Source organism: Plectropomus leopardus, chromosome 3 (genome assembly GCF_026936395.1).
Source record: "Plectropomus leopardus strain MGB_pleo_1.0 chromosome 3, ASM2693639v1, whole genome shotgun sequence".
In the NCBI taxonomy this organism is placed as follows: Eukaryota; Metazoa; Chordata; class Actinopteri; order Perciformes; family Serranidae; genus Plectropomus; species Plectropomus leopardus.
Window position 1 is genome coordinate 35,342,950 of NC_142178.1, and position 12,775 is coordinate 35,355,724.

Consider the following 12,775-nt stretch of genomic DNA (forward strand, 5'->3'; position numbering starts at 1 on the left):
CACCACCAAGCACAACGACAGGCGCAGTTTGGGATCTTTCAGACGGAGGAAGACCAAGGGATGGCAGACTGCCATGTAGCTATCCAAACCCAAAATGCAGAGCAACATCGGATCTCCTGTTTGATTCAAACCCCAAGACAGGAAGTGAGAAGCCCTCACTGTTTGATTGCACAGGAAGTGGATGTACTCAATGATGACCATGAAGCAGAACATCATGTCGAAAAGTGCCATGTGGAGTATGAAGATCTCTGACGTGGAGCAGATACCAGGTTTTCCCAGTAGGAGGCGTACGACCAGAGTATTGACTGGTATCGCCAGTGGTGGCACTGTGATCACACTAGGCAGGAAGTACCAGACAAGAGCATCGACGCTAGCATTCCTTTTGTTGTGATCGGTGCTTCCATTACCCCTAAAGTTTTCCATCATCGTAGCTGAGTTGAGGTGCTGTCTATGTTGAATGTCTATGTCGAAAATCTGTTAAAGGAGAGGATATTTTGAAAACATGCAGCTTTCATTTGAAGCTTTACAGCTCAATATATTTAAGTTAAAACTGTAGTTGGGAACTTATATATAGTTATAACAATAACTTTTATCATATTTGTTACAACTGTCTGTAAATACATGCAACAGATAATCTGTTTTAAAAAAAAAAAGTTTACATTTTCTTTTTTTAAAATGTCATGTTTGTCTGCCTCCTCTCAGTGCTCCTAGCGGCATTTACAAGAATCTATTGCTCATGAACAAAAAACAACCTATCAGAGTCGAGGAGTATCTAATGTAGCAGTCAATTATGTCTATCACTGTTTACGAACTGTGAATCTGTTACTGTATTGCCTATTTCTTTCCTTTCCTGATGGCTCAGTATTCACTCTCATTTGAGCTCTGTTTTGTTCTCCACCAAGTCTTGAGTATATATCTGCTCCATTATAGTTCACCAGCTTGTTGCTGACTTTACTTATCTGCTATGTGGTGCTGGGCAGGTAGAATACAGTCGGCACAGTGTATGACCAACAAGTTTGTCCCAAGTCGTCACATACTGCCTCTTTGCAGTGGACTTTTGTGTCTACATATTACATTCGAGTATAATTCTGCATCTGCTCTTTATGTTCCAGGATAGCTTTAATGTAATGTCAACACAAGCGCATGGTGGGGATTACACTGTTTAGATAACAACAACACACAGCAACCAACAGCGGGACGTCAACAAAAAAGCACATGCTGGCATGGCAGCAGATGTTTTGACACTTAATACCAGTGCAGGTGTAACAAAAAGTCACAATAAGATGACTCGGGTCCATTAATTGTCCCAGTAGATCTTAGTAATTCCAGTGGGCCACCTTAATGGGATGCAGTTGTTTATAAAAATGTGTAGTGGACATGCTTTCCTTGTAACGAGATAATTATGTTATTCACTTACCCACTGTAGATATCTGTGTTTGGGTCAACTTCAACTTCCTCCAACAGTCAAGTTTTCCACACCTCAACACAATGCTCCCTTTACATCCAAAAAAAAAAAAAAAACTGCTATTTCATGTTGCTGCAACAGATAAACATATTTTGACTATATTTTGACTAGTCTATTTGACTATTCTTTACTTTGCACATTACAATTATCTTATTCCAGACAGGTGTTCTTTTGCACAGTCTGCAAGATGCAAATTCTCTCTTATGACACATTTACATCGCATTTACATCAATATTGTTATGATAGATCTGTTTTTATAGTAATGGGAGAGTTTTTGCAGTTCAACGTGTGGGTAATGGCACAGAATGTTTTTATAATCTTTTAGCATGCTTATTCTTTCTGAGATACCACGCTTGTCATTCACTCAGGTTGCACAATCTCCTGTAAACCACAGATTGTGTTGCCTTGCCTTACACCATTTATAAATTTAGGGAAGAATTAATTACTTTTCATAGTTGTTTCAACAACTTTTGCTCAAATGTATTGTAGGTTCTACATGATGTGCCTATACCCCACGTTTTTAAGGAATTAGGCCACATGAAGTTCTGTTCAAAGTTATACACCTAAATGATGAAAACATTCAGATGATAAATAGCCCTCCAATGAAAAACTCTTCTTTTAGTGCATTATAGTGCAATGATGCAACAACCAGATAAAAAACCCAACATAATATATTTTTGTAATCCAAACAAAGTAGTCCTAAACATGCATTCTGTTAATGATGTTATTTATATAAAGTTTCAAATGGTAAGCAGAGCAACAGGATGCTATTTCATGGTATTAAGTTATTTAAGTGTATAGAAAAAATCACTTTACCTTTTAGAGATAACTTTCTTCTCTGGGATTCCCAGGATTCAGAGATTAGCGCTGTGTGAACTCAGACAACCTCCTGACAGAAACCAGGCTCTTCATGGAGATTTTTTTTCTACATTTGAATACCCACAATCAAAACTGACAGATGATATAACACGACTGTGTACATGTAAGATGTGTCTGTGGATTGATCTATGTAAATGCAATGTTGTGTGTTTAGTATTTTTATTTATCAGCCAGAAGGACAGCATCATCTGCACATGGTGGTGCTTCCCTCATGTCACCAAATTGGATTCTTTCTGTCCATTAGTTAAAATATAAAGTGACCTATTGATAGACAGCTTAACTTTGATTTGACAATAGAGAAAAACTGCTGAATGTTGGGCTGGCTTTGAGGGCAAAGGTACCAAGTAGTTATTAGCAGCAATCCCAAACCATAAACTCAGGTCAAAAGCAATAATCTTATATTTAATTATTAATGTGACTTTCCTTTGAATATATATACAGGATACATTCTGCAGTTTAACTTACTCCTTTCAATAAATTATTTATTAGAATTAAAATCATGTCAATGACCATTAGCATCTTGCAGACTGTGCAAAAGAGCACCTGTCTGCAATGCATGACAACAAAAATGTGAATGGACTTCAAAAACACAACATTAGAACTGTGTCATCTTCACTGTTATTTTAACATGCAAAAGCAACAGTCTGCTTCTTTAGAGCAGCTTAAATTCACCTTTTTTCCTGACAGAACTGTCATGTATGTTGTTAATATGTGTGGACCCCACAATTGGGCAAAAAGTGCGTAGACCTCTCAAAGAATGAAAACATGCATGTATGATTCTGTGAAAACCCATATACCTAGGTCGTCAGAAATCTTATACAATCACATTTATATCTTAGGGTCCATTCACACGGCAACGGTTCATGAAATGTTAAACTTTTGTGGCCATTCGTTGTTCACAAGACAGTGGCGTTTTGGGGGCCTGAAATAGCAGACTTTTTAAACTGGGTGCCTGAGTGTAATCTTTTGAAAACGCAACCCCTTCTGTCACCGTGTAAACTGTGCCGATCCTATGAGAATGGTGACGTCACAGCTGCACTTAGCGCATGCACATGGTGTTTTTTTATGGTGTATCATTACAAAGTTACACCGCCACCTACTGGCCTGGCATGCATACTGCAGTGTTTTCAGTTGTTTTTGTGGATCCATGTACACAAGGATCATTCTCAAAATGTAATCCTATAAATGAATTTTTTTTTGGTTTTTTTTTTGTTTTTTTTATGGCTGTTCTCGTCTAAACATGACCTAAATGTTGGCATTCTATCTTTCTGCAGACTAGGGATAAATTACATCTGTACATTTCATGAGTACCATATTAGTGTTTCTTAAGTGAGTCACTATAGATATATGAACGTTCTTTGTCATCGGGAGGCAGAGGGGATTGGTTGATGGCCTGACACCTCCCCAAGATTGCTGCCAAGCTGATGACCACTGTTCGAAACCAACAAACAAGAAAACCAGTTGTCTTGTAGAATTTCCACTGGTGATTCTGGCACCAAAACTAGGTAATTTAAGACAAAACATGGTCTTTTCCTTACCATAACCAAGCACTTTTTATGCCTAAACCTAACCACATGTTAACCACAGCTTTGTTAAAACAAAATTTCTACAAATCTTACATATCCATGATTTGCAAAAACCTACATTGCCAATGTTTATTCTGGCAACTGGGTTGCTTATAAATGCCCATATATTTCAGACTCCACTCCCCTCCTTACAGGCTGATTATTCCTCATGATGTGTAAACTGATCATGTGCAGAACTATTGGTTGTGTAATAAAAAATGTTATGAAACACACACAACATTATTTATATAAGTGGGTGTTTGTCGTGACTTTGCAAGCTTGTATTCCCTGCAGGGTTTTTCTCAACACTTAACACACTGTGAGCACATTTGTAACACATTGCTTTGGATTTCTCATTTATGCTTACCTTGCATCACCTGTTTACTGAACTGTGCACAGTTGCATCAGTGAGAGCAAATGTTCAGCTGCAGTGCTGCTTCAGGTAAAGATTACCCACAGACGCAGACCTGGAATCAGATTATGCTTTTAACATGAACCACAAGAGAGAAAAATTAAGTATCCACAAGCCAGTGGTTTGGGGAAACATAAAGACTGATGGCTTTGTAATTCAGCAGATGGGAATACACTCAATGCATATAAGCTAAAACACATTCTAGCCACATAAAAGGGAAATTTAAAGGACGGTACAAACAACAATGTATTCTTCAGGCATGTTGTTCAGCACCCAGGATGCCCTGAAGGCAAAGAATCCCCTTCACACATAATTACTCAAAAGGCTTCGACTATGACATTATTATTTGGTGTACCTCCGCATCAACATAAAACCAACCTTATCTGACTCAACCTAAACACGCCCCTTTGAACATATCCAAACTGTCCAATCACTGAAGATGTTTCAGCAACTCCATTGTCATTCAACATAGTCCATTAGACCGGCCCAGTGCAACAATGGCAGTAGTCCCTTTGGAGCATGTTTATAGGACCCTGGCAATCGGGTGCTACATGCATAAAAGTTTGCATCAAGTGGAGAAGACCAGGACAGCAGGACACAGCGAACTCTGTTAAGGTAAGTTTTCACTGTAATAGTCTCTTTAAATTTGTATGGAGCAAGTATTATTGCTATGTCCTGTTGGGGTCAAAATGTATAAAAATGAAATGTTGATCATCAAAACTAACCCTTTTACTTCTCTCTCTTTCTTACAGCATCTTCCCTCCATCATCAGCACTTCTCCACAATGTTCAACACCACTCTGGGCCCTGCCACCAACCTCTACATGAACTCTACCACCCCTGATGGCTCCCGTGGACCTCCACCATGGTACCAGTTCCCAGTATGCGCTGTGGCCCCTTATGGCTTCATTTTCTACTTCGGGGTCAAGGTGTTCAACCTGGCAGTGGGAACGCCATGTAACATCCTGGTCATCTGGCAGATCGCCACTAAGAAAAGCGATGCGTCCACCTCCGATATCTTCATCTTCAACCTAGCCATCTTGGATGTCTACTTCTGCCTAATGACGCCCATAGAGATGGTGAACCGGCTGCTGCTGGATGACAGTCGCATTTGGTACTTTCAGAGGTTCGCGTATGGGGTCAAGGACGTGGCGCCACTTTTTTTGGTGAGTTTTTCCACAGTGTATTTGATATTCCAGACTTCTTTGAACCTGCAATGACAGTATTGGGAAGTAAAAGCAAAGAGGAATGCAAGTTCAGTGCTGTAATTTGGATGTTATACTGCTCATAATCCTGTCACCTCATACATTTGTCAACCCTTAGAAACCATGACTGACATCAGTTTTCTTGTGCTGTGTTCAGATGCCTTTTAGCAACTGTTTAGCTGAAATCTGGGAAATTTATTTGATTTGATTTTGGAAACATGGGGGAAAGGGCAGTAAGCAACTTGTCCCACAAATTAGCAGAAGGTGACAAGAAAAATACCTCAAAATTATTTTTATTGTTTTTTTTTAAAATTTGAAAAATGTCTTGAAAAGTATATTCAAAGTAATCATTAGAAAATATTTAAAATTATTTTACAGAAAAAAAAATACTTTTTTTTATTCTCATGTCTTTATTATTATTATTATTATTGTTATTATTATTATTATATATTTTTTAACATTTATCTACTTATTTTATGCTTATTTGCAACTTTTTACTAATTTCTTGCTCATTGCCCTCTCCCCATATTTGTGCAAGAAATCTAAACAATTTGGTAAGGTTTTAAAGGGTTACATTCATATACAGTAATAAATACTGTTGCAGCAACTTTCAGCTCATAACTTCACCTTATTTTATTTGTGCATTTGTAATATAATGCTACTGTAATTTAAACACAATCCTATGAATGCATTTTTTGACAAATTGCCACACAGCAAAATTTCACCTTTTATACAGTGTATCTTATATTATTTAACACCTTTTTTTTTTTTTTTGCTTAGATCAACCCAGCTGATTTGAGGTGTCATTAACATATCCATGTGTTACATCATGGAAGAGACACTCTTCCAATTTCAACTTTACTTAGTTCATATATCTGCCTGTTTGCGTTTATTCACTGCTGAGTAAGTTGAGTATCTAAAAAATTTCAGCCGAAACATTTGTCTCCTGCGTGTAGAACATTTGTCTCCTTTGACAAAGTGTATATGTAAAGGTCCATCCTAATCAAGTAGTTAGTTCACTGTCTAAAACCGGGGAAATCCACTTAAGCGCATTAACATGATATTCTGTCTCTGATCTGCTGTTCCAGGTGTGTATCTGCCTCGACCGCTACATTGCCGTGGTCCACCCGGTGCTGTTCACTGGTATCCGAGACAATAAGATCCGTATTGGCATTTCCGTGGTAGTCTGGGCCCTCATCCTTGCCTACGGCCTCACCAAGTGCACCCTGGGAGTAATGAGTGTCAATGAGGTCTTCAGCGGTGTCATCCTCTTTGCCTTTGCAGTCATGGTCTTCTGCAACATCTCCGTCATCTGGGTCCTTAGACGTTCTGTGGCGGGAAAGGAGGAGATGCACCCGGTAAAGAAGAAGGCCTTTAAGATGGTGCTGATCATTCTAGCCATCATCGTGTCCAACTACCTGCCACCTGTAGCTCTCATGCCGTTTGTGTCGTACTACACGTTTGTGGAGTTCCGCTGTCAGATCAGCATCAGCGTGTTCTCAATCATGGATCTGAGCTGCAGCATTGAGCCTCTTCTTTACATCACCAAGATGGATGGTCTGTCCTGCAGGTACTGTGGACAGAGTTTCTCTAAGAAGACGCAAGATGTCAAGGTGTGATCAAGTGCACAATGAAAAACTGGGCAAACAACAAACCTGGACAAAATTAAGTTTGACTGGCATCTGTGTGATCCTTAAGAAATAAGCCACAGATGTATAATTTCTGTGGGACATTAAATTTGCAGTAACATCTAAACAGTGCTGAAACCCTAACTACAGTGCAATAACTAGTGCAGTTATTGCACTGTAGTTAGTTGAGAAACAGCCAACTAGACGGTTAGCAAGAGAGATGTTTATCAAGTGATTGCTAGCAGGTATCATAACTAAAAGTTAGCCTTAGCAAAAGCAAAGAAATGTACTGTCCTAGCTGTTATTAAGGCTATTTTTGAAAAAAAAAAGTCAATTTTGATAAACCTACATCTTGATAATTTAGTTTATATCAATCAGATTTTAGAGCACTACATAGTACAGAAACTTCTCAAAGTAACAAATGACGTTCTTTTAGCCACTAGGAGAGAGTGCAGTTTTAATCCTTTTAGACTTAAGTGCAGCATTTCATACTGCAGATCATGCAATTTTAATAGAATGTCTCGAGACCTGGGTTTGGTGTTGGGGGCACTGCACTTGGTTTTATTCCTATCCTCTAGACAAAACCTTTGCACTCACCATAGGTAACCATTTATCCTCCACCTCTCGTATTACCTGTGGTATACCGCAAGGTTCTACTTTAGGTCCACTTTTATTTTCTATTTTCTATCTATATGCTTCTCCTTGGTTATATCATCCAATGTAATAACCTATGCAGATGACACACAGATACCTTCCACTTGTGACTAAAAAAGCCTAGCTGCTGTTTTTACCTGCCTCAAAGATATTAAATGTGAAATGTTGGATGGCCCAGAGTTTATTACAACTCAATGACTCTGAATCTGACGTCATCCTGTTTATCTATCCAAAATCGCACAGCAATCAGATTCAAAGTTCCCTATATTACGCCCCGCTATATGACATTAAACATCTCAGAAACAGCAAGACATTTAGGAGTTACTTAAGATTCAGATCTCACCTTCAATCAACACATACCAAAAGTTGTCCAGTCCTGTTTCATCCACATTAGGTCGATTTCCAAAATCCAGGATCTGGAAGAAGTAATTCATTCTCTGATCTTTCACGACTTGAATATTGTAACTCCCTCCTCACAGGTATCACCCATAAATCACTTCCCTGCCTCCAACTGGTCCAGAGCACAGCAGCTAAGCTTCTTAATGGCTTTAACAGATGGCATCACATCAGTCCTATCTTCAACATGGATCCCTGCCTGTTTTAGAACTGATTTAAAAATTTACTGATTTCTTTTAAGCGCATATGGGTCTTACCTCAAATTACATTTCTGAAATGCTGACCTGTTATGAACCAACATGCAACCTCAGATACCCAGGAGGGGGACTCCTGGTCATACCAAATTTGAGGCTTAAATCTAAAGGTGACGGTATCTTCAGGGCCATTAGGTCCCCCCTGACTTTGGAACGACCTGCCTGAGGAGATAAGGCGTGCAGAATCAGTGACATCTTTTAAATCACTTCTGAAAACTCACTTCTACAGACTTGCTTTTATGTCATGTCACCTTTATGTTAAATTTCTTTATTTCACTTTTTTTTTAAAACTTTTCTCTATTCGTTTAAATGTTCTTACTCATTTTAACTGTACCTCATCCTACTTGTGTCCTGTTCTTACCATCTTTTCACGTATTAATTTATCTACTTGTTCATCTATCTCTCAACACCCATGATTTTTGATGACATACCATACTATGACGTTTTCGTGCCATTTTGGACGACATACTATACCATGACATTGTTATGCTATTTTGGACGACATATTATACTATGACATTGTTATGCCATTTTGGATGACATACTATAGTATGATATTTACAAGACATTAAGTTTTTATGAACTAGTACTACATTTTCATGCTATTTTGGATGACATACTTTACTATCATGTTTTTATGCTATTATTATTTTAAATTGGGACTACATAGCAAAGTATGAAGTTTTTTCATGATTTTTGACAACATACTATACTATGACATTTTTTCCTGATTTTTGACGACATACTATAGTATGGCGTGTTTCGGCACGCTATGCCAAGACTTTTCGGCCACGTTGTCAGCATACTATACCATGGCGTGTTTCCACATGCTATACCATGACTTTTTTTTTTTTTTACATAAAAAACAAAGACTTTTTCGACCATTTTTCAACATACTATACTATGGCATGTTTCGACATATTATAACAATACTTTTGTCAAGATAAAAAAACGATGACTTTTTTGGCAGATTTTTCGACATACTATACTATAGCGTGTTTCGACCATAACTTGTTTTGACATACTTACTATGGCATGTTTCGACAACCTACACTATGACTTTTTTGACATAATAAATGGTGACTTTTTTGGCTGTTTTTTTCACATGCTATACTATTGGAACGATTGACATGCTAAACTATGACCTTTTTCGACATAAAAGTATCAACTTTTTGGCCATTTTTTTCGACATACTATGCAATGGCAGGTTTTGGGAGGCTATGCAATTACTTTTTACAAAAAAAAGTCAACTTTTCAGGTGTTTTAAGGGTCATGGTTTCCAAGGGTTTAATTATTATGTACTATGGCATGTTTTGGCAATACTGTAACTTTTTTCAACGTAAAGAAATTACTTTTTTCTAAACGATCTTCTCTCGACATGAAAGAGCATCAAGTTTTTTCAACTGTTTTATAGACATACTATACTATGGCGGGTTACATCCAAGTTACCAAAAGGGCCAAAAACAACAGAATTTAGCATGTCAAAAAACTGACCAAAAATGCAAGACTATAGTGAGGCAAAAATGTTAAAATTTGGCACATCACAAAAAGATCTCAAAACAGCTTTAATCAGTTTAGATTAGTCTGCCAAGACACGCCATAGCAAAGAAAGTTGCAAAAACAGCCAAAAACACCAGAATTTGGCATGTCGAAAAACTGACCAAAAATGCAAGGCTATAGTAAGGCAAAACTGTCGAAATTTGGCACATCCCCAAAACAGCTCAAAACAGCTTTAAACAGCTTAGAATGGCCTGCAAAAACACGCCATAGCAAAGAAAATTGCCAAAAGGGCGAAAAAACTGAAAAATTTAGCATGTCAAAAAAATGACCAAAAATGCAAGGCTATAGTGAGGCAAAAATGTCAAAATTTGACACGTCCCAAAAACAGCTCAATATAGCTTTAAACAGCTTAGAGTAGCCTGCCAAAACATGCCATAGCGAAGAAAGTTGGAAAAACGGCCCAAAACACCATCATTTAGCATGTCGAAAAAATGACCAAAAAGCAAGGCTATAGTTAGGCAAAAATGTCAAAATTTAACACATCCCAAAAAAACAGCTCAAAACAGCTCAAAACAGCTTTAAACAGCTTAGAATAGCCTGCCAAAACACGCCATAGCAAAGAAAGTTGCCAAAAGGGCCAAAACCGAAAGAATTTAGCATGTCGAAAAAATGAACAAAAAAGCAAGGCTATAGTAAGGCAAAAATGTCAAAATTTGGCACATCCCAAAAACAGTTCAATACAGCTTTAAACAGCTTAGAATAGCCTGCAAAAACACGCCATATTAAGAAAAAGTTGCCAAAAGGGCCAAAAACAACATAATTTAGCATGTTGAAAAAATGAACAAAAAAGCAAGGCTATAGTAAGGCAAAAACGTCAAAATTTGACACGTCCCAAAAACAGCTCAATATAGCTTGAAACAGCTTAGAATAGCCTGCCAAAACACGCCATAGCAAAGAAAGTTGCCAAAAGGGCCAAAAACGAAAAAATTTAGCATGTTGAAAAAATGACCAAAAATGCAAGGCTATAGTAAGGCAAAAACGTCAAAATTTGACACGTCCCAAAAACAGCTCAAAACAGCTTTAAACAGCTTAGAGTAGCCTGCAAAAACACGCCATAGCAAAGAAAGTTGGAAAAACGGCCCAAAACAACATAATTTAGCATGTTGAAAAAATGAACAAAAAAGCAAGGCTATAGTAAGGCAAAAACGTCAAAATTTGACACGTCCCAAAAACAGCTCAATATAGCTTGAAACAGCTTAGAATAGCCTGCAAAAACACGCCATATTAAGAAAATGTTGCCAAAAGGGCCAAAAACAACATAATTTAGCATGTTGAAAAAATGAACAAAAAAGCAAGGCTATAGTAAGGCAAAAACGTCAAAATTTGACACATCCCCAAAATCAGCTCAAAACAGCTTGAAACAGCTTAGAATAGCCTGCCAAAACACGCCATAGCAAAGAAAGTTGCCAAAAGGGCCAAAAACAACATAATTTAGCATGTCGAAAAAATGACCAAAAATGCAAGGCTATAGTAAGGCAAAAATGTCATAATTTAACACGTCCATAAACCATCTCAATATAGCTTAGATTCGCCTGCAAAAACATGCCATATTAAGAAAAAGTTGCCAAAAGGGCCAAAAACAACATAATTTAGCATGTTGAAAAAATGAACAAAAAAGCAAGGCTATAGTAAGGCAAAAATGTTCAAATTAGACACGTCCCAAAAACAGCTCAATATAGCTTGAAACACCTTAGAATAGCCTGCAAAAACACGCCATAGCAAAGAAAGTTGGAAAAACGGCCCAAAACAACATAATTTAGCATGTCGAAAAAATGACCAAAAAGCAAGGCTATAGTAAGGCAAAAATGTCAAAATTCGACACGTCCCAAAAACAGCTCAATATAGCTTGAAACAGCTTAGAATAGCCTGCAAAAACACGCCATATTAAGAAAAAGTTGCCAAAAGGGCCCAAAACAACATAATTTAGCATGTCGAAAAAATGAACAAAAAAGCAAGGCTATAGTAAGGCAAAAATGTCAAAATTCGACACGTCCCAAAAACAGCTCAATATAGGTTGAAACAGCTTAGAATAGCCTGCAAAAACACGCCATATTAAGAAAAAGTTGCCAAAAGGGCCAAAAACAACATAATTTAGCATGTTGAAAAAATGAACAAAAAAGCAAGGCTATAGTAAGGCAAAAATGTCAAAATTTGGCACATCCCAAAAACAGCTCAATATAGCTTGAAACAGCTTAGAATAGCCTGCAAAAACACGCCATAGCAAAGAAAGTTGGAAAAACGGCCCAAAACACCATCATTTAGCATGTCGAAAAAATGACCAAAAAGCAAGGCTATAGTAAGGCAAAAATGTCAAAATTTGGCACATCCCAAAAACAGTTCAATACAGCTTTAAACAGCTTAGAATAGCCTGCAAAAACACGCCATATTAAGAAAAAGTTGCCAAAAGGGCCCAAAACAACATAATTTAGCATGTTGAAAAAATGAACAAAAAAGCAAGGCTATAGTAAGGCAAAAATGTCAAAATTCGACACATCCCAAAAACAGCTCAATATAGCTTGAAACAGCTTAGAATAGCCTGCAAAAACACGCCATAGCAAAGAAAGTTGGAAAAACGGCCCAAAACACCATCATTTAGCATGTCGAAAAAATGAACAAAAAAGCAAGGCTATAGTAAGGCAAAAACGTCAAAATTGGACACGTCCCAAAAACAGCTCAATATAGCTTGAAACAGCTTAGAATAGCCTGCAAAAACACGCCATAGCAAAGAAAGTTGGAAAACGGCCCAAAACACCATCAT

At 37.6% G+C, this 12,775-nt stretch overlaps 1 protein-coding gene across 1 annotated transcript; it reads left to right on the forward strand.

Annotated features, from left to right (window-relative positions):
• The first annotated feature begins 4,236 nt into the window (after positions 1–4,236).
• LOC121941591 (G protein-coupled receptor 4) lies at positions 4,237–9,658 on the forward strand. The gene is made up of 2 exons (XM_042484417.2): positions 4,237–5,486; positions 6,614–9,658. Exons 1-2 carry the CDS (start codon positions 5,106–5,108, stop codon positions 7,142–7,144), a joined length of 912 nt encoding a protein of 303 aa, XP_042340351.2. The 5' UTR covers positions 4,237–5,105; the 3' UTR covers positions 7,145–9,658.
• Positions 9,659–12,775: the final 3,117 nt, after the last annotated feature.